The 27942-nt window shown below is 36.8% G+C and overlaps 1 protein-coding gene across 1 annotated transcript in view; it reads right to left on the reverse strand.

Annotated features, from left to right (window-relative positions):
- Window positions 1–27942, reverse strand: part of LOC104609644 (dentin sialophosphoprotein-like protein) — a 51080-nt gene that overhangs the window by 20862 nt on the left and 2276 nt on the right. Inside the window, exons 2-5 of the mRNA XM_010276010.3 lie at window positions 27182–27408; window positions 12989–13062; window positions 6812–6886; window positions 6167–6525 (exon numbers count right to left, since the gene is read on the reverse strand). Of these exons, the coding sequence (XP_010274312.1) occupies window positions 6167–6525; window positions 6812–6886; window positions 12989–13062; window positions 27182–27408 (735 nt within the window). The remainder of the gene's footprint in view (window positions 1–6166; window positions 6526–6811; window positions 6887–12988; window positions 13063–27181; window positions 27409–27942) is intronic.

The following is a 27942-nucleotide window of genomic DNA, read 5'->3' on the forward strand; positions in this document are numbered from 1 at the left end:
TTTTTAAAATCATGTGATACATGACGATTCAAATCAAATCAGGGTCAAAATGATACAAATCATATATATTAATCGCCTTTGGAATTAATCGTACGATTTATAAATAAATCGGTAATTTAAATCTTGAATCATGATTCATACACGATTCAAACGATTAGGTCTGAAAGCTTAATTTAAGAGTAAATGACCATTTAACCCTTCTCCATTTTAATGTTTCACTTTTACATCAAAGGGCAGAATTCTCATTTTAGTTATAAAACATAAGATAGCCTCTTTGGTCGATCAAATGTAACTTACCATTGAAGGCCTTTATGATTGCTTGGAGAGAATAATTCCAATACATGAGATTGAATCATAGTTGGGGATCAAATGGACAAGTTCAAGGCAGCAGAAGGTTTATTTGGTAGAGAAACAACAAAGCTTACTCGGAAGACAAAGCAACCGGGTATGTAATTAAGGCAACTAATTAATTTCTCAATACTTATTAAGTACATTATTTTTTCTTTTGAGTTTGTTATACTTAATCACTTACATATTAAAACTTGGCAAAGCAACCATATAGTGGGATAACTATGGAGATGACACACCAGAATTGAAGAAATTGGCAATCTGTATTTTGAGTTTGACATGCAGTTCTATGGGTTGTGAAAGGAATTAGAGCACATGGGAGCAAGTAAAGTTCCTATTCCTATAATTATTTAATAGATTAAAATTTATGAAAAGGGTTTATTAAATATGAATTTATATAATTCTTGATTTGTAATGTTTCTAGATACATTAAAAAAGAAGGAATCATTTGGAACAAAAGATATTGAATACTTTGGTGTTTGTTAAATACAATTGCCAACTTGGGAACCACCGTGAGAAGAGAAAAGTTGAGCAAGGGCTTGATCTAATTTCTCTATCAGACATGGAGTCAGATGATGAATGAATAATTGAAAAGGAAGATCCTGCCTTATTGATGAAACCACATGGATGGATATAGGAGAGTATTTTACTGAAGTTGAAGGAATTGTAGATAAATAGAGGAAATGCAGTAGGTATTATTTTGTTATTATTATAATTTATAATTTATAACTTTATCATTTTATTCAAAATAATCATAATTTGCTCAACCTTAGGTCCTAGGGATCTACACGAGGAGAAAAAAAGGGACAGTCCAACTTCAAGATGAAGAAGAAGATGACGACATTCAACTTGATGAGAATGGGGATGATGATATAGAAGATGATGGTTGATATATTTTAATGGACTAGTATGTGTGTGCGTGCTTTGCACGTGAATTTTATGATGATGATGATAGTACATAATATGTTTCCAAAATTTTCTACAATTGTTTTTATATTTCTATGTCTATAAAAATTATTCTTATTTGTCACACTTATTATGGTTCATTAATATAGAGATGTGCCCAAATGATTTCTACATAATTTATAACTTCATGAGTTAACACATTTGACCTGAAATGCTGAGTTGATCTACCACTAAACAGGAAAACAATTTCACTTTTGGATTCGCTTTGAATTTTGTATTTTATTTATATCATCCATAAAAAAAACAATTATTGTTTATCGTGTCTAATTTTTAATATGATTAATATAAAATATTAGAAATGTTACCAAATATTTTCTACAAAGTTTCTATCTTTTTCATTTTTTTGTATTTTTATCTTTTCTTGATTTTTATTATTTAATTATGACCCACCACCAAGGAAACAATTTCATTTTTGGGTTAGTTTTAAATTTTATATTTTATTTCCAACATCAATAAAGTAACTGTTATTAATTTTTTTTGATAAATAAGTAACTGTTATTAATCACACTTATCCTTCTTTTATATGATTAACATAAAATATTAGATAAGTGCTTAAATGTTATGTACAAATTTTGTTTGATAGATAATTATGTACAAATTTTTTATGTTATTACATAATGTTTTTGTGTTTTTATATTTTCCATTTTTATTTAATAATGATATCAAGGGTTGACACATTTGACTCAAAAGGTTGAATTGTTAACCTGCCACCACAAAAATAATTTTTATTTTTGGATTGGTTTTAAATTCATATTTCATTCCAACATCATGGATTAGCCCACTTGGCCCAAATGGTTGAATTGCTTACTCGCCACCATGATAGAAAAATGATTCCATTTTGGCTAAATTTTATATCGTTAAAAGTATTAGATGTAGATCTAATTGATAGAATTTATTTGTTTAGTTTTGTGAAAATAATATCTTAAATATAGGATTCAATAAAAGAATGAGAGTAAATACCCTAAGATAAGCCTTAATGAGAAGGAATTGAATGAGGACAAATGTAGTTCAAATTACATTTTGTGCCCTCAATTAGAGGGACCAAATTCAAAAATAGGGGTATTCTAGTTAAGAAGAGGAATCAATGAATGTTAGTAAGAGCTAATACATTAAATATGAGTGAGAAGGATATGAATGAGGATTAAAGTGGTTTTTCAAATTACATTTCTGTCCTTAAAATTAGACAAGGACCAAATTCAAAATTTGGGGTAATTTAGTCAAACAAAAGTTCCACACCATTATTCACAGTTTTAATAATAGTATAGATAATCATTAAATGAAAAATGTAAAAAGACATTTTTTCTTTAGCTTGTTTTCCAATTACTGAACAAAAAATGTACTCTTGTGTCTTTTTTATCAAATAAGCACTAAATGAAGTAAAATAACAATTTTGCCTTTGCTTGTTTTCCAATTCAAACTTTAGAGAGAGGGTATTTGTTGTCCACTGAAAATTCTGGAAGCCAAGGACACCTATTTGCACTTTTATAGATAGTATAAGGCTTCTTAGTTCTTAGTTATTTAGTTGACTTATGAAGTTCTACAGTGCATAGTGAGGCACTTTTTTGTATATTTTGTATAGGGAACCTAAATAGTATATTGAGTTGCCCCAATCATCTTTTTTGTTGACTAAAGTCTTGGATCTATTGTCACTGTCATGTAAAGCTCATATTCATATCAAGACGATTAAAGATATTGATTGCTTTTTATTGCTGAAGAAAAGAATGAAATTAGAGTTGTCATTAGCGTAACTATCAGTCTGTCATTACTACTACCTATTTATATAGTTATAAGATGTTTATTGGTTAGAAAGCTTGTGCAAAGTCATTTTTTCTTTTTTTTTTGAGAGATTTAGGTATATTTTTAGAGTTTTTAATCTATGCCATACATCTAAGTGCAACCCTTAGCCACCAATCTTGCCTTCTACCTTTCAATAGTACCATCAACCCCATATTTCATAATGAATACCAACCTACATTCCATAGGTTCTTTGTTGTTTGGTAAATTAGCTACATCCCATATCTGATTCTTCAACAAAGAGTCCATCTCTGCTTGCATTGCCTCTACATTCCTAAGGACAAACATAGAAGAAATAGAGGCAAGGAAGGCTTTGTAGGATGGAGACAAAAATTGACAAGACAAATATTGAAACATATAATGAGTGATAGGAGAATGATGTTTGCCTTTATGCGAGGCGATGGAAAGATCAAAACAACTAAAAACATGAGATAATGAAGGTGTAACAACAAAAGCCTGCACCATACTAGAATTGTGTCTACTTGGACAGGAACTTTTTTTTTGAGGAATGGTAACTTTCATTTCAAAAAGAAAAAGGTTGGATATACAAAAGAGGATTTATAGGACAGCTCAAATAAGAAAACAAAACAAGATCAAAAAAGATTTCCCTCCCAGCCTGTTTTGTTAAGGTAATACCCAAAACAAAACACTCTCAACATCCTAAGAAAGCAAAACACAATCATTCAAATAGCCAATGTCAATCCCCCTGCCCTCTTCTAATGCCACCACAACTACTACACTCCATCTAACACCTCTTTCCTTTCAACAACCTCATCCCATGATTCCCCTCCCTCCCCTACAAAAGTTTTTTCCATTTTTTCTTCCTTTCTCCTTTCTAATTCTTCAAAAGCTCTTCTAACAAATGCCTCTCCCCCCAAGTAACCCCAAGCAATTTCCAACCTCCACTTCCCTACTAACAATTCTTTTAGGACCTTGTTGTATCCACTTTTCTATTATGAATAAAATTACCTTAACTTCAAAAAAACATTCAGCTTCATGTTTCTCCTTTCCTCCCAAAGAAACTTCAACAGCTTTTTTCCTTATCTTTATTTCCACCATTCTTATCTCTGTCCTCTGCAGCTATAGAAGTCCCTCACTCCACTTCAGAGCAATCTATCGATTGATCCTCATATCTCTGAGAAACTTGATGCACAAAATCCACCCCATTAGAGACCACTCAAGTCAAATCTTTAATTTTTGCACCTTTTCTCTTATACACACTTTTTTATTTATTCGTAGGATCTGCCACAATATATGAAATTTATTATATGCCATTTTATAATATTTGTTTTTTGATAGTAAAATAAAAAGATGCTAAATACAACCACCAATAGGGTGCTAAGACAGAACAACCAAATAAACAGGCAACAACCCAAGAAGAAAGACACACCTACACACCCAACACCCTCTTCCCATCACAAACAAAAACTCAAGAACACTCTCTCATCTCTGGACAAACAGAAAACAAACAAAACAAAAATTCCTACACAAAGCAAGCATCATGACCCCACCCTCTGTCTTCAATCCTTCCCATCAAATAATTCTTCCTGCCCTCCCTCCTCATTCAAAATTTCTCCTTAAAAAACGAGTTTCTTCAGTCTCTCTTCCCTTTTGTTTCTCTTAAGCTCTTCAAAAGCTCTCCCAGCAAAAGCCTCTCCACCTAAGAAAAATAGGCCTACAAATTTGCTAACCTTTACATCTCCGTTGACCTACTTCTCGATCTCTGTACTACCTTCCTCCTCCCACTGACCCTATGAAGAAACCCCAACAGTTCTTTCCAGTTTCCACAACTGCACAACCACCTTCCCTTTCCTTCTCCTCCAAGACTCCACTTGTCAGTAGGGCCTGCACCTATTAAACCTACTTTTAGCCACGAAACCACCTCAGTGACATGCATAATATGAGATTTACTAGAGCTCCTGGGAGTCTTTGAAGGTACCAGAACAGAACTAGGCTCATCCTTTTCGCAATCCTTCCTTTGATGCCCCAAATCAACTCCTAGCTTTCCCACAATACTTTCAGTAACCAGCTGACTACTTCCAACTTCAGAAAAGCACACATAATCTTTCAACACACCTCCTTGATCAAAAACCTGAGGACGATGCCTAGCTACTGTCTCCACTCCCTCATATTTTCCTTCAGCAATTCTTTCTTCCATATCATTCTCAACATACCTCTCCACTGTCGTTGGTGCCTCTAACAAATTTATAGGCCCAATCCCTGCCCCCTCTTTCTCTCCCCCTGTTCTTCCATTGACCTCAGCTGAAACTAAGTCACTCCTCCCTGAACCTTGGAAAAACTAGGAAAAGACCTTGAAACATCTAATAATGTCTATTTTATAATGTATGTGTTGATTAAGGGTTCAATACAGCATTTAGTAATGTATGTGTTGATTAAACCCTAACAAAAAGAAATTACTATATTAACACAAAATGAATATTTTAGTTTAATAATGTCTATTTTATAATTATATCTCAAAAAATTAAGAATATAAAAGTATTTTATAACACAATGTACAAAACTGCTTGGTGATTAGGCAAGGTGAGCCTCCAAGGGCGCCTTGTCGCCTAGACACCTGCCTAGGCATAGCCTTGACGACTATGAAACAACATAAAAAATATTATAAAAACTATAACAGCAACCATAAAACAGCAATGAAACAAATCTTAACAGACCTCTCAATACTTATCTTTTCTTTCTTTTTCTACATAACAATTATTTGAAGATTGGAGAAGTAAATAAAATTTAAATAAGTACAAAAAACCAATCTTACCAAAAAAAGTGCAGAAAACCAATGAAAGGTGAAGTGGAGTTACATAGCAGGTTGGCTAGCCTAAGTCTATGATGTCGGGACTTTGATTGTAACTTATTCTTTATTCTTATTAATACTTAATAAAGTTTCAGTCATCCATAAAAATAAACCAATGAAGGAAAGTTCCAAGCAAATATCATAATGGAAAAAGAAAAATTAGATTCAAAGATCAAATGATCAATCAATTCACTCGAAACAAATGACATGATGATTAAAACATTGCAGTCTCAGTTTACTCAGTTTTACCTTTAAGGTCATCCCTTTTGGGTTCTCCATAAGTAGAGTAATCAGCGTATTCTGCAAATCCATTGGTTTATCTCCTAAACTCACTTTACTTCCTGATGCTTCTCGTGTGGCTCCATGAACAGCCTTCCGGGTGATTTCTCTCTCATTGTTGGAAGCGTTCTCTTTGCTCATCACTGGTGTAATTGCTCCTTCAATGCTTGTATGGCCCTTTGTAAGATTTCCACTTCTCAAGGGAGATGTTGAAGCAGCAAATTGTTCAGGCGGAGATGGAACAGGTGAAACTGATGGCCTGCCCTTAGCAGTAGCAGTTGAAGACAATCCTGGTTTGAATACAGATTTAGGAGGACCACCCATTGCAACTGATGCAAAACATATTTAGGGAGGGGAGTAGAGTGCAGCATGTCAGTATTTTAACATCACCAGTATTTCTAATCAAAAGTCATAACTGTAGAGAACCTACTAAATGGTAACAAGAACATCAACTCCCAGGTGTATGAGTTTTGATGATTATAAGAAAATTCAAAGCAACAAAAAGCTTCAGATAATGAAAGTTGGGAAACACATTTCGTGAGTCCCTTTGTTCAAGCCACGAGGATGGGTTTTCAGGTATTTTTATGAGATTTAAGATTAAGAGTCCCTGATCACCTTGAGTTGATTCAACTTTCCGCTTCTTAAATGCAGGCTCTTTCTTTGACTTGAAGGGCATCCACCGTGAATTAACTATCCAAAGAAAAGAAGAATTGTTAAGTTAGACATGCTTCACAAAGAAATGAAATTCAAAGGGTGAATTTTTTTTTCAATGTGTGATACCAACTGATGATAAGAAGAATCAGAAGCCTAAAAACTAGGCATTGAAATTGAAAAGCATATATTCTGAGTAAGTTTTCTGAAGCATGGGTCTGCAGGTACTTTATGAGATCTATGATTTTAAGACCATCCTCTTAACCATTTGAAGTTAAAATTAAGGGAAAATATATTCATATTGCTATTAGCTATTGGCTATTTTTTTGCTTCTTTCTTTTGGATGAGTAGACATAATGCACCAATGCAAGAAAACAGACATAATCCCATATGCAAATCTCAAAATATACTACCAAAAAATTGATATATCTACACATCTAACAAGGATCAGAAATAATCTTTCCCCAATTATTTAGTCAAAAGACCTAAAATCTATGTCAGATGGATATGGGTACAAGTGTTGGAATCTAATATGGATATGGAATATCAGGGTTTGCCAAGCCTAGTAAAATATGATTTGGGGATGGAATGGATATATTTGAACCTTTATTTTTCAATCAAATACTTTTTACAATAGGTGAATAATGAAATAAGTGTTGGGAAAGCAAACAAATTAAATGCAGAAGATAGATCAACACAAATGACACTAAACAATCAAAATAATATATAGATAATTGTACTAAATAATCAAGTATAACAAATAAAGAATTCATTCCCAAATTTTTCCTAAGATGTCTAGGTTCTATTATAACATATTATGGATTCAACAAAGAGAGGATTATACTCTACTTTGAAGGTGTTCTTTCAGTTCCATTGGTAAAGAAGATTCTAACAAAGCTGAAAAAAGGCCTATTGGATTTCATTTGCCTTTCTAAAGATAATCTTGAAGTAGAAATCAATCTTGTAGCATCACGTACAAAAAGAAATAGCTAAATATACTGAACGGGAACTATCACTAAAATCCAACATCCAATTTAGCAAAACAACAGCCCCTTTGCACAACAGAGTCCAATGAGGAATCCAAGACAAGAAAAGGCATAAGATCCTGCACTCCTTAAACACACTTTCTTACCGGTATTTTAGTCATTGACAAAAATTCCAAGGCATTCTTCAGGAGAAGCCAACAAACAGCATGAAATTTGTTGTCCAACCTCTACTAATAAGATGATCAACTTTCAGAATCTCACGTTGAATTTCTACCCATAAAGCAGGAAAGCCACCTCTCAAACCCAAACCCACAATCTCATGGTTGTCAAGCTGAGAGTTTACCATTACACCAAGCAATGGCAATTAGAATGATGTTATTATGCAATGCAAATTTAGCATAAAAGCAATTAGAATCAGTAAACTATTATGCAAATTTAGCATAGAGGCAATCAAGAATATCAATCACACAAACCTCTTCTCTATCTATTTTTGGTATGTGCCCCCACTTCTTGCATTTCATTAGATATGATATGTGCCCTAGCAATAAGACCCTTTTTGGAAAGACCTTTGGGTGGGAACAGACTTTTCAAAGACTGCTTCCCAAACCTCTTCTCCATCTCATCCTACAAATCTAAGTCAGTTTCCAATTTTGCCCCCTTTTCAAACTTTGATTATCATGGGAATTGGATTTAGAAGGGACTTTGAGTAACATAAAACTAATGAAGTTCTTAATTTTCTCAAAACCGTAGAAGTAGTAATCTTGGACTCTTCATTACCTGACACTTTGACAGAAGGATCTGGTCAGCCACCTCCTCTGGACTATTCTGATGTTCTTTCTTAATTTGCAGACCTTATTGTTCAGTGATTTTTCACTTGAAGGCCAACATGTCTGATTTCCTTCAAAAGAAGAGACTAAACTGGTGCCAATCCCCAGAAATTGGTCTTCTTGTAAACCAAGTGGAGAAACTACTTACCACTTGCTAATTCCTGTCAATTTGCTTCTAGTAAAATGATGTGCAAATGCACAAGTGTCACAAGTAAACTCTTCACCACGCCATCAAGTGCCTTCACTATGCCCGCGACGTGCCACCAGAGCATCATCAAGTGTGTCTTGGGTGGGACAATACATGTATTTTGTATGGGGGAATGCCAATGGCGTTTTTGTAATTATCAGTATGATTTTTCAGCAGTAGTGATGTTTCCTGCTGTCACTCCCCCAAAAGCTTAACTTACTCTTTGAGGGGAGGTAGGTAGTCGAGTGAACTAAGAATGCGCAAAGGTTAACACTAAACTATGTGCTTGTGTTTGCCATCATTTTATGCAATACAAAGAGCCTTTTGACTAATTTGTGTGCCATTGTTGTTGCTTTGTTCCATATGCTTTCTCGACACAATCGAGCGCCACATGGGGCCTCATCGACTAGCCCCATGACACAAGGGCTGCAGTTTTTTTTTTTTTTTTGAAAGAGGTAAAAATGATATCTATATTGGTCAAATTGTCAAAGACTTAAAGTGGCTCACCAATATTTGAAAGAATTGAACAGCTTTACACCTTGCTCTATAGACAATATCTTTAGAGGGTCACAAATGGTGGCCTCTTATTCAACTACAAGACCAAAAGCTTCAGCATTGCAGACTCCACCACTGCCCAATGAAATCAAACTAAATTTTGACAGGTATGTTTTGGACAATCCTGGTATTTCACGAATAGTAATATTTAGAGATGAACCTAGAATCATATTAGCCATGTGCTCCAGACCCATAGGTGATAGGTATTAAAAATTCCATCAGATCTGAGCTGTTAGTGGCACTGAAAGGACTAAGAATGCCCAGATTATTGAAATACAAAAATTTGAAGACGGAAGGGGACTCAAGGGTGGTGGTAAGCTGGTTGAAACAGAATAATCAACGACAATGGCAATACCAACACAAAATGAGGGAGATTAGAAGTTGGTACGAGGGGAAAAACTACATGTTCTTGGGTTCAAAAATCAGAAAGTAACTTGGCTGACACCCTTATCAAGCAAGGAGAAAACATCACTTAGTTGTTTTGAAACAGTGGTGAATACAGAGTTGGAAGTAAGTAAAATTTTGAATTTGTTTTTTAGCGAAGGAGAGGAGTTTGTAAGGAAAACGTTCGAAGAGTTGGAAGAAAAATACTGTGAGAAACCAAAAAATAAGGAAAAGGCATAAGGAAATGATGAATCGGGGGAAGGAAAAGGAAAGTCAATGAGCATTCAAGAGGGGGTGCAAGGCTATGACAAGGAAGAAGAAGATTCTGAAGGTTTTGGAGAACAGGTGGCGGCTCAAACTTTTAAAAAGAATGTGATTCTCGAATTAGAAAGGATTATTGACAAGCATAAAGATTTTTTTTTGGGAAAGCAAAAGTTATTTTATTAAATTGATTAAAGGTGGATTAATACAATTTGATTACAAGAGTGTAATCCCCACATATAAAAAAGTATATTATAAAGATGCCCAATAAAATTGCTGCCTTGCAGCCCCTTGTTTTGCTAGGGCATTAGCTAGCCCATTTGCACTCCTAACCCACTTGAAATCAGCATTTAAGTCCTTCGCCAACCTTTCAACTTCCCTGAAAATATGTTTGAGTCCAAGGAATTTGTCTATTACAATACACCCATGTAATAATTACTTTTGAATCCCCTTCCACCTCCACCTGTCTAAATCCCAATTGCTTTGCCAACCGAAGTCCATGCAGCAATGCCAACAGCTCTGCCTTCACAGAGTTAGTAATGCCAATTGGCCCTGAAAATAAAGCTAAAATCCTGCTCTCCAAATTTCTGATTGCTCCACTTATTCCTGGTATTCCTGGGTTACCCAAGGAAAGTGAACAGTTGCCTAATACCATAAGAAGGTTGAAGAATAGAAAGCTTCATCAAACAGCTCAAGTTTCAAAGGCTTTTTCAAGATTGAAGTTAGGCTTCTTTGGGGCTGGTCCCAGTAAGAAGATGAAGAAAACAAAGAAGCAAAGAGAATCTTCTAATGCTTGTGGAAATCTGGAGTGAATAAAGTGAAGGTAGGTTGTTTGGTCAGTCTTGGGTTGAGATCATGCATGGATGTAATGTTCTATGGTTTTTCTTTGTTAGGTCTTGTTCTATGGGGGGCTAACTTTATCAAGTTCTGACTTCTGAGGGACAGTTAATTTTTTGAAGTTTAAGTTTGGAAGGAAAGAATAGTTGTGTGGGGATTTTGTTGGTTCCATGTTTCCAGGTTGTTGGCATTGGGTTGGTCTCAGTTGTAGTCTGGAGAAGGAAATTGGGTTTGGTCTCTATGTTTCTGTGTGGGTGATATCTTATCACCCTTTGTGCAATCTTCTTCTCTTTCTTCTTAATAATTTTCTTTTTTATTTACTACCAAAAAAAGGGTTTGGGTTAAGCTGCGGCTAGCCTAAACTTTATGGGATGTTTGGCCACTGTAATCAGTGTTGCATGGACATACACACAGACACAGGAGTCAGAACCCAACAAGTGTCCAAGAGTCTGACTCAACAAGATGAGAAAACATGGATTTGCAGACATATCTATCGAAGAGCATATATTATTAAAATGATTCATAAAAATTGATATGAAAGATGGCATTTGTTACCAAGTAACAAATGTTGTCTTTGTTACTAAGTAGCGTTTGATACAAACAATGGCATCATCTTGTACATTAGCTGTTCAGTTATATCAAATAAGCTAGGAGATAAAAAGGAATTGTTATATAGAAGTGTCCTCAAGAATCCATGGAGTGTCAATCTTTGATGCATTCCAACATGGAGACATTGTCCGTTTGGGAGAGTCCAAGCAACATTGGCTGTAATTACTCTTTCTTTTTGAATACTTAATAAAAATTATGATACTAAATCATGTCAAAAGGAAAATTTTGTAAGAGAACCATAAGGTCACCAATGTTGGGATACAGAACTATGGAATATAAAGCCATATGTTATGGATGGTGGTATTTTATCAATGTACAGTGAATTAGGGATGAATATTCTCACCACACTGAAACCCAAATAAATACTTAAAATAAGTATAAGTGGTTTGGGAAAGGACCCCCCAAAACACTAATAAGTACTTATGAAATAAGTGCTATTATTTCTCAAACCACTTATTCACCAAATATACCCTTACTGGTTTAAGGATAGACAAGCAGCCTTGTTTCTTCTTGTTTTACACGGGTGATTCAACCAATACACAGATAAAACAGAAATGATGGTAGCAGGCCTTAGACTTGTTTGTTTCTTTAATGATATTATGATCTATAGAGATCAGATCAGCTAAGATTAGGTGGACCCGAAGAGACTAAATACTATAAGCTAGCTAGATCAATGATAAAAGGGCCTTTTGTTATGGGGAATTGGGGAATAGCTCCTTACCTCATTAATCTTTGAAAGGGAGGGCTATCCATGTTATTTTGTATAACCTTGTGTAGCTCCTTATGTATGCCTTTCATCCGGATAACATAAGATACAGTTATCCTCTTTCAAAAGAAAATGTTTATATGGAGCTGAATGTTGGGAAGTCAAGAAGCAACAAGCAAGAAACCCCTCTCCTCCCAAAATCCTCCCGAAAAAGAAATGACGACAGTAATGACAACAGTGTTTTGTGTTTAGATGAATAGGTGGCAAATCAGAAAGAATAGGATTAATGAGAACAAATTCACGGTAATCTAGCAGTAGCCTCTGTGGGTGATAAAATGAGGGAAAGTAGATTAATATAGCTTCAACATGTACATAGAAGACTACCTATTGCAATAAGAAGTGATATGCTCCAAGTATATAGCCCTTAATAGACATCAGTTGAGGTAGTGAAAAATTATCAATGGCTCACAATTCAGTAGAGGACATAGCCCTTAATCGACTGATATAGTGAAACAGAATTTATGTAGCCGGGCCCATATGGTTGGGATAACCGGATAAGTTTTAGCTGAATTTGAGTATATCAAGAGTCAATTCTTAATTTTTGTCATATCAGTATGTAATATGCCTTCAGTGCAAATTGAATGTTGATTTCACCTTGATAAAAAGTTAATCTATGACAAGAAATGTTTTCACCCCTAAAAAAATGGGAGGATGCTCTGAGAAGCTATGACAAAAGTCAGCTAGGGCATATGGGGAAACAAGAAGTGCAAAAATTCAAGAGAAACTCACCATCAACTGCAGCTGCTGCTAATGTCTTCATTTCATTCTTTACAGACGGGTTTCCATGGTCTAAGACAATGCTTCTGTTATAAGAAAAGAATAATAAACAAAGTCAATACAACAAAAGAAGCATAGCACATGAGGAATGCTTAAAGACATCTTGGAGAATCATACGTATTTTTTTCTTTGATTTTTTTTTTGATCAATAACAATTTCATTAAAATTCATTAAATCAACAAAAGAATAATTACAACAAGGAAGACAAATACTCTTACCTTCCAAATACAACTTAAGCCCTCAAGAAAAGAAAAGAAAAAAGAAAGGAAGAAACAATTAAGTTACAACTTAGCCCAAAACATTGAGCCCCTTTCTACCCCTTGTTTAGCTAATCCATCAGCTACAAAATTAGCTGATCTTTGAACCCAACTCATCTTAACTTCCATCTCCCGCACCAGCCACTTAAATTTCCTCCTCTCATTGCTGTAATTCCATAAGCCACTGTTGTCTTTATTCGGCCACCCTATCACCACCTCCGAGTCCCCTTCAATTATGAGTTTTCTGATATTCATCTCCTTAGCTTTCTAGACTCCTTCCATAACTGCCAAGATCTCAGCTCTAAGGGAGTCACCCACTCCAATTGGGCCTGAGAACAAGGCAGAAATGATCCCATTCCCATCCCTAAAAACACCCCCAATCCTTGATTGTCCAAGATTCCCCCTACTACTCCCATCAAAGTTTAATTTTAAGAATCCAGCAGGTGGGGGGTCCAAGACACTCATTACTGATTTGGTCTGTGTACAGTTTGCAATCTCACCCCACTTCCTCAACATGTCATCCACTGTGTAATCTATGAATAGTTCTAAGGATTTCAGCCACTGTACAGCCCTTATATGGATTATAGCCCTTAGTTCTTCAGCCCCTCTCAACTTCTAAGAAGATCCTAGAATTTCTTTCTTCCCATAATGACCAGCATACTACAGCCCTCGGTCCTCTCCACATAGTCATTCCCCTTTTCATACGCCACCTGAAAAAAGAAGGGGAGAAAAGACTTTGCATGTCTGATGAAGGGTTCCAACTACGCCCAAAGAGAGAAAAAGCCCACTACCAAATTGACTTTGCAAATTGGCAAGACACCAGTAAATGAAAACCAGTTTCCCCATCCGCTTTGCAAAGAACACACCAATGAGGTGACAAGCAAGTATTGGGTCTCTTCTTTTGGAGCAGATCACCAGTGTTGAATCTTTCCAGATAGGCTTCCCAACAAAAACTACCAACCCTAGGAGGAATTGGTCTGCACCAAACCTCATTAACGGGGAAGGGGGGGGGGGGGGTTGCAGGACTGGTGGATTGGCTTAAGACTTTGAAGAAGGAAGCACAAGAAAAAGAGCCAGTGGGGGGTAGGGGTCCAAATTCTAGAGTCCACCTTAGTGGGGTCTAAGAAAACATTATCAAGAAGTACGAGGAGGCTCGAAATACTGTCAAGGTTTGAGTCCCTCACAACCCTTCTCAGACCCAGGTTCCACCCAAGCCAAGAACTGGAAGAGGAAGGGGTGATGAAAGAAGAAACTGGCTCATTTTTAAAATCAGAAAGAGCATACAAAGAAGGAAACTAGTCCTTTAGAGGAGCATTCCCCACCCAAGTACTTTTTTTTCTTTGATAAGTGAGAATTATAATGAATTTGTTCAGAAATACAGAACAAGCATGGAACTCAAACTCTGAGATCAGAGGAAAAGAAAATGAACAACCGAAAATTGAAGCATAATAAATTTAAACAGAAGGAAAAAGGCATTATCTTTAGGAAAAACATTCAATTCTTAATTATTTTATGCATAAATAAAATGTGGAGAAAATAATAGTGCTGAAAGTGAAAACAATGCTTCTTTTTATTTATTTATTTACTTATTTATTTATTTTTTCAATGACAACAACCAATTTGCATCATTCCGACTTTTTTACACATGTATAGGAGATCAATGTACTAGTCTAGGAGTACCAGGACATACTAAACATTTTTTTATAAGGGGCAAACCACTTAAAGCTGAAAACTCTATAAAATATACTATGGATTAATGGTATCTTTATCTTTTCTTTTCATGTGTTGGCCTATTATAATAAGACATAGAGTCATGCACCCTTTGCAGGGTCACAGAATGGACATCCTTTTTCAAAAACTTGAGACTTGAGATTCTGATCTTTTTCATTTTTTCTTTTTTTATAATAAATAAAAGGGGAAATCTCACTGAAACCCACCCAATAAGTTTTTACTTCACCATATACTCACAACAATTTAAAACTTCCAACACCCCCACTTATGACACCATACCCCCCTGATTGGCATCAACTCCCTCACTATCATTGTTCCCAATTGTATGGTGAAGTAAAAATTTGTGAGGTGGGGGTAAATGAAGATTCCCCTAAATAAAAAAGAAAAAATTTATTAAAAAAAAGAATAGGTACATCACAGGGGTGATAAGGGATCACCAGCCATACAATCAAACATAAGAGAGAAAAAATAGATAATAAAAAACATCAAAAGTACAATAGATTAACCCATTGGGAAATTTTCAAATAAAGAACAAAGTCCATTTCCAAGTGCTTCCTTTGAGACCCCCTCAAATTCTGGTAAAATTAGAATCCTTTTTTTTTATGGATTAAATGTGTTTAACAAGATTTGAACCTCCGACCTCTTATTTTCATATATTGCTTAATTGCGACTAATCCACCTCTTAACTTGTAAACTTAGAATCCATTCCATACTTCTTTTTACACAAATCAAGGCAACTTGGTCCCTTCTTCAAGATTTGTATTCAAAGATTTTTCTATCTCTCCTTCCAAATTTCCCAACAAATGGCAAAAGGAACATGGCTCCATGCTATCTTTGCCTTAATGTAGGTCAATGAGCAAAGACTTCTCCAAGGGATCTTGGCTTCCAAATGTCCATGTTAAAGAGGCCGAAAAAGAAACCCCAAATCTGATCTTCCTAGATTGTAGAGATGAAATTGCTTTCCAAAGAAAATTCTGTCATCTTTCTACATTCATTGCATTGGCTAGGGTTATGTTGGAGAAGGTCGATTCAGGTTGCATTTGGGGGATTCATGTGCCCCCTAGAGTGGAAGCTTTCAAGTGGCCATTGTTCTCAACAAGGTGTTAAAAATTGATCATCTAAACAATAGTGATTTGCTGATTCAAACCTGCTGCACTATGTGTATAGCAGCTGAAGAATCAGTTAACAATTTCTCTTGTCCATTGACCTCTTTTGTATCAGAGCTTGTTAGCTTTTTATTTTGGGATTCTTGGGTGTGCTTAGCTTCTATAAAGCAAGTGATTCAGGCATGTCCTTCAGTTGCTATTGGTAGCAAGGTCAATGTGCTTTGAACTCCATTCACAATTTGGTGGCCTATTTGGAAGGAATTAATTAAAGAATTTTTATGCAAAGAAAAACCCAATAATTTGAAAGTGTGTGGATGTTAGAAACTTCATTATGGCTTGGGCTCTTGTTCGTAAGAAGCTCAAGAATTTCAGACATAAAGATTTTGTCTACAACTGGTGAGATTTTCCAGGTATAGAAGGCAGTGTACTATAAAGATATCACTGCTTCAGGCCTTTTGTAAGTCTTTCCTTATAATTTCATATTATTTTTTTCATTACGTATCCAAAAAATCCATACACCCTATGAGTTTTTTTCTTTTATTTTCTTATAGAGCATATTTGTTGTCTAAGTAATCTTTTGGTTAAGTAACCTATTTTTTTTATACTAAAAGCAAATTTTTATTAAAAGAAAAAGAAAATACAAGAGGAAGGTGATAACAAATCACCCAAGAGAAAAATGAGCCTCCAACATAAAAAATAACTCGCTCACCGCCAACAAAACCCCAACCCAAACTAAACAAGAAGAACAGATGGATGAACTTCCAAAAACCAAAAGAGCAAAGGCACGCTACAAGAAACTTCGTCTTAAGCCAAACTATTCCTCCCCATCAAGCTTCTCTTCCTAGTCATCACCCTCATCCCATCTCTCTCCTCCTTCACCTGAAGAGGTCTTCCTTCAGTTCTCCTCCCTATGTCTGCTTTCAAATTCTTTAAAGGCACATCTAGAAAAAGCTTCTCCACCTAAAAAAATAATCCCAACACCTTACCAACCTCCACATCCCTATCCACAAGACTTTTAGCACCCATATTTCCACTAAAGTCCTCCTCCACCATAGCCATTGGCTTGTCACCTATTCCCAAGAGAACACAATCACCCACCTTCTCTCTTTGTTCTTCCCCCAAGGAATCAAACTTCTCCAACACCCCTTCATTGCCATAGGCTCCTTTAGGCTATTGGCACAATCCTCACCATGAATCTTCTTACTTGTTTTCTTTTTTTTTTTTTTTTTGATCAGCAACATAGAAATTTTGTTAAGATTTAAAAAGACGGATTACAACAAGAGGTTGTTAAAACTAGAACCCAATACAAAAAGAATCTCATCACCTTGTTAAAAATGGGCCCAATACAAATAATGTTTGTGTACTCCTTGCTTAGCAAGTCCATCTGCTAAACCATTTGCAGACCTTCTAACCCAACTTGCCTGAATACACACATGCCTTCACCCCTCTTCTCCTATATACTCGTGTATACTTGTTGCTAGGCCCAATTTCAACAAGCCTCGCTTTCAGGCACAAAAAGATCTTCACAACATGCACAAGATGACAAGATGAGATTTACTTGTACCTTTATTTCTCTTCACAACACGAACCCCTCACCGGAGACAATAGGACCTTGCGACTCCCTCTTTCTGCCCAAATTATCTCCAATTCTTCCTACTACCACTTCCTTAGCTGAAAAATTTTCACTAGTACACTGGGGACTCGAATAGTCCTTTGTCTCAACTAGAAAACCGAGCACCTGATTACCAACCGAAGCTTCTCCAATTTCTGGTATCATAGTGTCATGAGGATCCAGACTAGAACCAAGATTGGAAAATCGAAAACTCCCCATAGGATCAGCAGAAGATCAATCAACTCTTGAATCATCTTCAACTGGAACTTGTCGATCAACCAAACTTGACTGTTCACACTAACCCTCCACCAGAACAACACACTTCTACTCCTTCAAGTTCTCCACCCTAATACCTCATAATTACCCAAATCCAATCTTCACTAGAAGACTTTGGTTGTGACAAAAAACCAATTATTTTCCCCTTATTCAAGAAACCCGGATTCTTGAGCCTTTTTCATAATCCCTAAAATGCCCCTCTAATCCACAACTACTAACTCCCTTCCCAAATTCAGGCCCTTCTTGCCCAAAACCCTTAGCTTCACCTTGCACATGTCTCAAACCCAAAGACATAACTCCTGGTCCAGCCCTCAATCCTTCACCTATGCCCTTATCTTCAACTTCCACGCCCCCCCTCCCGATTCTTCAGCTTCCACCAAACTAAACGCAGCATCTTTCATCTCCCTTCCTTGTCCAAACACCACCACCTTATCATCATTGAGCCAACACAAAGGAAGGAATCCTCCAACAAGTCAACGAAGATCAAACCTTTCCCCTGCAAAGTTCAAAATCAAGGATGATGAGACCAAATGGATTTGAGAGACTTCAACCAAAATTCTCGCCAAGTCAAGTTCTTCCCACAATTAGTCTAAGGACCAACCTTCCTAAACTCCCACATGTAACCCTAACAAAACGAAACGTCCGCAAGCTCCAGGCATGAGGGGGCTGCTGAAAACGTTGATCCACACCAAACTCTTACACTTGACTTCACGTAACGTTTCGACCAATGGGCACCATCCACCTACCTAACCTTAACTCTGGACGCCTAACCTTGTTGATTTCACAATCCAAAATATTCTACGTCTCCTCATTACTGTTAGGACAAAAAGAAAAAGGCCAGAATTTAGTTTCCTCACTCTAATACTTCTCGGATGCCAATCCACAGCCACCCACTTCAAAACTTCCCCCTCCTCTGGCTTAGCAATGACAAAACGACCAATAAGGCAGGTCTCTAGTCATCTGACTTGACCGAGGGTACCCCCATCAAGCCTCATGATCACTTCCCTGGGCATTCTACATTGACCTCACAACCACCACCTGGGCTTTCACTGAGCATGAAATGCTTAATCTGGCATGGCTGGAATTTTTTTTTAAAAGAGTTAATTAAGATTCATTAATAAAAAAGGGGGGCAATGGGAAGATGTACAAAGCAGGGGAAGAACCCCTGTAAATTACAAAGGAGGAAGCTTGTCGCTATAAAGATGCTCTAAGAACACTCCACATTTAGCTAAGCCATCTGCTGTAATTTCAGGCTCTATATTTAATGATGGATATGGCACTGAACAGAACAGAATGGTGAAATAGGATTCATGTAGCTGACCCCCTGTAGATGGGAAGGGAGTCTCATGTGAGTGACATGAGATCATGAAAGGTTTCCCCAAGTGAGTAGCCTGAGATGGTTTTTATTGATTCAAGATAGACAGTGGTAAAGGTTGCAGGGTGAATGGAAGATTGTCAATGGGTGCTTTAGAGATGATACATGATAGTGAGGGGCCTTGGGTTTCTGACACTATGTGAGAGAGATTAAAACCCTAGCATCCAGAGCGAGAGTGAACATCTCATTCAGATGGACCAGAATGTCAGTGAACACCTGGTATAGTCCATTGTATTGGTTTCCTTATTGTACTTGGTCATAGTTCTGAACTTGGTCACTCTATGAGAAGTTTTGGGTTTATTTGTGCCCATTATGTGTCAAACTGCTGTTTTTACTATTCTTAATTTGTCTTGGTTAATAAAGTTCTTGTTCTTTCTTTTTCTCTTTTTTTTTTTTATTTGATCAGCAGATTAATAGAGTTATTGTTATCAATTACCAATCAAAAAAATGTTACTAATCCAAAAAGTTTCTGAACTGTGTAGGACATATATGGGGAGAAATCCACTCAGGCATTCCTTTCTGCTCTTCTTTTTCTTCATCCTGCCTTCATCTCCTTTAATTACCTAGGCTGTGCTGCAGAACACAAGGTTGAGGAAGGAGAAGTGAAACCCATTCCTTCTTTATATCTATATGGGCTTTTCAATGGCTCTCATGATGGTTGGGTAACAGTGTTGTGCACAGATACAAACACAGGAATCGGAATCCAACATGTGTCCAAGAGTCTAATTCAGCAAGAAGAGAAAAAATGGATTCACGGATATGTCTATGGAAAAATATATACTATTAATTGGTTCATATTGTTTGAATTCTAACATTATATTGCCAAAAATATTGCATTTTTTGATAGAAAAGAAAAAGAAGAGAACTGATTACAGTCATTGCCAGAGTGATAAGACAGCATCCAAACCAAACACAAAGCCAAAACAAAAATGCAAATAGAAAAGCAAGTAGTTCCTCCCCTGCTTGTAAGCATCGTTAATCACCTCCTTCAAACACTTCTTCCTGACCGTTTCCTTCATCATTCCACACCTCTCCTTCCCCTACTATGTTCATCTCTAATCTTTCTTCCTTCATTCCCCTTTCAAAAGATTCAAAGGCTCTTCTTGCACACTCCTCTCTGCCCCAGAAAAACAAGCCTAAGCCCTTTCCAACCCTCTGACATTCCTATCGATCATATTCTCAATCTCCATTCCTCCTCTCTTCTCCTTATTATTGACTAACAATACCTCATCAATTCCTTTCTCTCCATTGCTGCCTCTTTCTTTCACCTTTAGCTCTGAACTTTCCTCATGTGAATCCAACAACTGGAGCTCCATCCCAACTGAATCTTGAACCTCAAAGCCCCACCCCTCAACAGTCTCCTTGTTCAAAGCCTTGGTCTTTGTTCCTTTTTCCCTGAAGACTCTTATTATACTTGTTAATAGAACCTGCCCCAACCAAACCTCCTTTCAACCTTGAAAAAAAAAAATTGGTAAGATGGATAATTTGAGACTTGCTATATACACGATCTTTCTTTAGAGCCTCTGGATCACTGATAGCTCCACCAATGATCACAGTCTTTCTTTTCTGACCCAAATCAACTCCAAGCCTACCAATTGGAGCCTTGATGTTCAAGAAATCCTCACAGTCTTCCAGCAAGCCACTCTCATCCTCTTTACCCACATTCTTTGCACAACAAAAGTCTTCAAAAAACTTGTCTTCACCTCTTATAGAAGCCTCCCTTGTTCTCCTTCCCTTATCAATGCTCCTTTCCCGTATTACACCTTCCTCCACTTCATCTTGCACTCCAACCTTTTCTTCCTCCTTCCTTCTGAACATTCAGCAACCCAATCCATCAAACCTCTCAACCACTTCAGGTTGAACCTCAACCAAGAAAGAGCCAAAGTGAATCTATGTTACCAACTTGCCAATCGAATTCCAACCTCTCATTCTCAACACTCCCAACAATCTGCTCCCCTCAAACAGCAATCTGCTCACAACAATCAGGGCTTTGGAGCTTATCCGATCCATCCCGCTAAGCGACCTTCGAGATTAGTCTCTTCTTACCATTGCCATCATACCTAGCAACCACCCAAACCCAATTCTCGAGGTTTATTAATGACTCTTCCTTTTCTCCTCAGTTTTATCAACTTAAACTTAAAATCACTCTCCTTGACAACCTTTAACCTGTTAAAACTGAGATGAAGGATCTGTTAATCTTAGAGGACGTTTTACACAAAACACAAGGAAGTTTATTGAGTTTTCTTCAGCTTATGCTAGCTATGGTGAGGGATTCCCATGCCCTAGAGTGATTCTAGGCGCCTTGTGAGAGAATCCGGGTATTTTCTCTCTTCTTTCTCTCCCTATTTTCTCTCTTATTCCTCCAAGAAGCCATTACAGCCATAAAATTCTGATCCAAGAAGACCATTCAACATTCTCTAAGGACTAGAACTGAGCTGGTCCTACATCAAACAGTCATCCCTTTTTCCAGTCCTACGTTTTGAGTTTAAGAAGTGGATCCCAATAACGATGCCAGTCCCTTTAATGACTAGCTGCATCCCTTTGAGGACCTCCTTTAATTTGTCAGCATCCAAGTCTTCCACAGCTTCCTCGCTAGGGGTGTAAACGGATCGAATTCGAATCGGATCAGGCAATATTCGAATTCGAATTCAAATAGAAAATTCGATATCCGACGGATATTGAAAATTAATATCTGAATTCGAATCCGATTAAATATTCGAATATCCGATTCAATTCGAATTCGATTAATTAATTGTTTTAGATAATTAATAAATATATAAAATAAATATTTTATTGATATAAAGTATATAAATACATAAATTATTTATATAACTTAATTATTATATATATTATATAAAATATTTTATATATTATATATAAGAATTAAATAATCGGTCGAATTTGGATATTTATCGAATCGAATCAGGTCATATCCAAATTCGAATCCGATTAACTATTCGGTAAGAATAGGATATCCGAATTCAACCGATTAGATATTTGAATTATCCGAATTCAATTCGGTTATGTCGAATGTTGAATTCGAAATCGGATTTTCGAATACCGTTGACACCCCTATTCCTCGCCAACTTTGTTCACATGTTCCTTAATTAATGCCTCATCCCCGCCCAATTACTTCCTTGCCCCTTGGTCTATCTCCCCTATCGTCTTCAACCGTTGAACAACGTTTCACATTCCCCAACTCACCAGAGCAAAAAGTCTGAGACTCCATACCCCAATCTGCTTTATCCTTCCCCTTGCCTTCTCCTTCTCCCCTTTTGGCACTAGTTTCTACCCTGAAGGATGTATTATCTTCTCCTCTATAAAAGTCCTAAGCTTGTATTCTTCTCCTACAAACAAAATTGTTGATGAATTTGGAACCAGCAGAGATTTCTTCAACTCCCACTAGGATTCTTGCAACATCAATTTTCTCTCACCTTCTATATCTCCCGTTATATTTCAGAAATTTACCACAAAAATCCCTAATGACTTTAAAGAGAAAGAGGCACCATGCATATAGGGGAATGCCCATACCCCAATCCACATTGCTCTTCTTCTACCTTCTTGAATCAGACCTGTCACTGGAAACCACCAGCTTAATCTCAAATCGCATACCCTGCTCTTCTTCTCTTCTTCTCCAAAACCCACCTAGCATCAGATCTGGCTATGGAACATAAACAAAAACAGACCCCCATTCAGCTTCCGTACTCCCAAAACTCTCCCCATACCTCATTGCAAATTTGCCCAGGATTCCATTTTCTCCTCCTTCAGCTTAATTCCAACGAACCTACTGACGAAATTTGCATTTGGAACTTCCATCCTCTCAGCCATTTTTTTGGCCATACTCGAATCACTCCATTTCCAGACGATGGTTTTGACATTGATCATGCAGATGATCACCAAGAGATGGGAACATCTATTGCTGAAAACAAGATGAAGACACATGGACCTTCAGTCAAGAGGTGGGTCAACACCTTCAAGAGCCATGTTACTAAGTAACGTCTGATATAAAATCTGATAAAAAAAAGTAATGTCTGATATAAAAAATGGCATTCATCTTGTACCATAGCTGTACATTTATGTCAAATAAGCTAGGAGACAAAAAGGAAATGTGACATAGAAGTGTCCTTGAGATCTGTGGAGTGTGAAACTCGATGTGTGTCTGACATGAATATGTCAACCATTTAGGAGAGTCCATGCACCAATGTCAGCTAACCAGATTTTTTTCTAATCGGAAATGGTAAATTTCATTAATAAATAGAAGAATTACAACCAGCCACCCCAACAGGAGCACTGACCCCATACAACAAACCCCTGTTACAAAGCTGCCCAGAAAAAATCCTCCCTGCTGACCCTTGTTTATCTAATCCATCAGCCAAGGCATTAGCTGAGGTTCTAACACAATTAAATTTTACATCAAAATCCCTTATCAGCCACCGAATTTCTCTTATGTTTTGTCTATAATTCCAATTCCCAAACTTCCTTCCTGTACCCGACCTATTAACAGCTTGGAGTCTCCTTCCACTTCAATCTGATGAAGGGCCCAAATGTTTAGCTAATCTCAGCCAATGGAAAAGAGCCAGTACCTCAGCTCTTAAAGAGTCTCCCACGGCCCCATCCCTGTTGGCCCTGAGAAAAGGGCCAGTAGATTTCCTTCTCCATCTCTTAGAGCTCCTCCTACTCCAGATGGTCCTGGGTTGCCAAGTGAGTTTCCATCAAAATTCAGCTTGACTCTTTGAGGTGAGAGTGGTGTCCAAGCCTCCTGAGAAACTGATTTAGGTCTTGAGAACTCTTTGAATAAATCCAGTACCTTTACCCAATTGCTACTTTGATGATTGCATTATCAATCAATTCCTCCTATGACTTCTCTTTCCCCTGGAAAATTCGATTGTTTCTTTCTTCCCCGATCACCCATAGATTGCCACTCTTGTTGTTCTCCAAGGTGGTCTAGCCCCTTTTCTTCTGCTATCAGGTAATCAGATATTCACAACAAGTATATATAAAAATTCAAAATTGAACAGCTGAAAAACCTAAGTTATTTGATTCTACTGATTTTTATATAGAATTTTTTTTTTTAATTGGGACTCATTCAAGTATGGGTTCCCATCACTGAAACAAGGGAGAGGAATTTATCAGAACCGTAAGCTATCCATAAGCCCCTGTTATACACCCTTAATGATAATGTGTATATTATATGACAGATATAAATTCCCAAACTTGACATGGAAACTTGAAAGTGAATCTAGGACTTCCCAATAACATCCCTATGAGGATTTGAAAGAACTCCTAAACCAATCCCAAAAGCATCTCCTTGGCATTAGAAACTTGCCTTCTTTATTGTGAACCATAATCATACAGCACATACTGATACAATTAATGATATGCAACCCTGCCCAAGATCTTTCTCCAAAAAGAACTGCATTACATAAAGAGACCCTACCAAATATGAGTTTTGATCGAACTTATTTTCAGAAAGGCATCACCTTTGCTAACTCACCTTAAAATGAAAAAGATACTCCAACCAGGAAAATAAACAGATCTTAATTCCATGGTGCTGATAAATAGTTGCTTACTTTCTCAAAAAGTATATCAAAGAAAAAAGAAGCAAAATTAATTGCGGAAAGGGATTTCATACACATAGTGTCACTGTATCTTATGAATGGTTTAAAATGTCCCTAATTTCCCTAAAATTTCAACGACATATTTCCATTTTCATGGGTAGCAACACAAAATTTTACTGGAATTGACATATTCCTCAATGAACACTATCAGCACTATGTGGAGCACAAGAGATAGCTTCGATGACATATTTCCATCTCTACTTCCATGGGTAGCAACATGAAATTTTACTGGAATCGACATATTCCCCAGTGGATACTACCAGCAGTATGTGGACTACAAGAGATAAGTATCATAACATAAGTTGATGACAATATTGTAGATATGTGGAGTAACAATGTGGTTGCCTATCTAACTTACATAATTACCACTTTGAGCTAGTTCAATATTCATTTTAAACATGAAACATGAAGTTAAATATTACTTTTTGTTTGTGTAATAGATTATTTGATTGATCTATCATGAAACTTTGAATCTTAAGGTTTAACAGGTCAACTTTTTTGTTTTTGATTGGAAACAGTAACATTCATTAATTCTTTAAGAAACTTAGTACAACTGTCACCTTCAAAAAACAAGGTGACCCCTCCACAGATTACAAACAGGCCCAAAAAAGGTTTTGCCTACTAACTCCTTGCTTTGCTAAAGTATTAGCCATTGCATTGGCTGATCTCCTACTCCATTTAAACCTGACTTCAAGCTCCCTTGTTAGTTGCATAATCTCCCTTATAGGTTGTCTAAGGGACCAGGCACCTAAGCTGTTTGTTTGCATCCAACCTATTACCAATTTTGAGTCTCCCTCCACTTCCAACTGCTGAAAACCCAGCTGTTTAGCCAGCTTGAGCCCTTGTAGGAGTGCCAAAACTTCTGCTCTAAGAGAGTCCCCCAGTCCTATCGGGCCAAAATAAAGGGCCAGGACATTTCCTCCCCCATCTCTAAAGACACCCCCGATTCCAAAGGGGCCTGGATTACCTATAGAACTGTCATCAAAGTTTAACTTAACATCCAAACATAACGGGGGCGACCAGTCCCCTTGAATAGCTAAAGAGGGGCAGGAAGAAGCTGCTACCACACTCCACCCTCTAATTAAGTCATCTACAGAAAGTCCTTGAACAGATCCAGCGATTTCAGCCAATGTATGATCTTGATGGTGATCCCTTCTATGACTTCATGTGCTGATTTTTCTTTCCCTTGAAAGATTCTGTTTTTTCTCTCTTCCCACACTGTCCAAACAACTGTTGTCCTCGTTACTCTCCACATTACCCTTCCTCTTTTCTTTGACTGATGAAAAAAGATAGATTCAAAAAGATCCACCACGCTTGTAGGAGGAACCCACCTACACCCAAAGAGAGGAAAACCAATCCCAAATAAGAGTAACAAAAAGACAAGATATTAGTAGATGATTTACCGTCTCACCACTCTTCAAGCAAAGGCTACAAACATGAGGGGATAAGAACCAATTCGGTCTTTTTTCTGAAGCAAGTCCAAAGTATTGATTTTCTGGAGAACCATTTCCCAACAAAAAGCTCTCACCTTTGGAGGTATAGGAGCACTCCACACTTCTTTTATAGGAAAAGAGTAAACCAAATTGGAAGAGTGCACTAAAGAATTGAAGAAAGAAGAGCATGAAAAACAATCGGAGGACTTTTCAGACCAAATTCTATTATCAGGACAAGAATGATCCAAAAACACTGAATTTAAAAGGGAGAAAAGATCATCTGACTCCCTCAACCCTCTCCCGAACCCTAGTTTAACAGGTCAACTTCAGAATGTATTCTTGCCTACAACCTTAGTTTCTTAGCTTTGTTTAATGATTTGGACCAAGATAATAATTTAAAAAGGTGTGTCCGTGCTTCTTTTATCATTTTATAAAATACCATTCTATATTTTTGCACATTTGCATATTTTACAATGTTTCCACCATATCTATAATTTTTACCGTATTTCCATACGATATTTCCAACATTTCCGACATGTTTCCTATATTTGGATGACCAAGATTTCCACCAACACTGACATTTCAAACCTTGCTTATGACATACATATGCAAAGATATGTCCCAGACTTATGAAATAAAAAATATCAAAAAGTTAAAATATGAAGATTTACAAACATTTACAATTATAACAAGTACAAGAAAAGTAAGTATCCCTAATTAACAATATCTTTACATACTTGCGAGATCTAAGTTTACGTTCAGCCTCCTCTGACCGCATTTTCACATGGTTCTTTGTAGATTCATCCAAAATACGTTGTACATTTAGTTTGCGCCATGAACACCCAGATTCAACAAGCAAACCATTTCCATCCCCACCACCTTGTCGTTCTTCATAAATATCACAGAGGTTTGCTGGTTCTTGTGACCATGTAAATCTAAACTCCTTACCACCTACATCAATAACCTGGTGCACTAGACTTTGTAAATCTTCTATTGCTTAAAATAAGCAAGTTAAAAGAATATGAAACCATATAGACTGAAAAGCAGAAGCAATAAAAGTTCAATCAGAAGAACCATGCAATAAGCTCTGACATAACATTTAAGGAGAGAACTAAATATACAAGATATGAATAGAATAACTGCATTTTTTTGATGAATAATAATAAGTTTATTAATTCAGAAGTTGATTTAGAGTTGTGAATTCATACAACATCCAAGGAAGAGGCGCGAGCTGCAGCCCCTCCTTGAATTTTACAAGTAAACTAGGAAAGGAATACAGGAATCACAGCTGAATAGAATAACTGCATTTTTTCTGATCAATGAAATAACTGCATAAAAGAGAGAGAGAAAAGTAATTTGAACCAAGCAAAACAATTCCGTTTAAATTGCTTGTCCGAATAGATATGGTGAATTTCAATGATTAGATCTGTTAATAAACCTTCAAGATGTTACACCTTTATGTATGATTAGGTGGCTACAACTTAATAGATTTCAGTCC

The sequence above is a fragment of the Nelumbo nucifera genome, chromosome 1 (assembly GCF_055504915.1).
Source record: "Nelumbo nucifera cultivar China Antique chromosome 1, China Antique-T2T, whole genome shotgun sequence".
In the NCBI taxonomy this organism is placed as follows: Eukaryota; Viridiplantae; Streptophyta; class Magnoliopsida; order Proteales; family Nelumbonaceae; genus Nelumbo; species Nelumbo nucifera.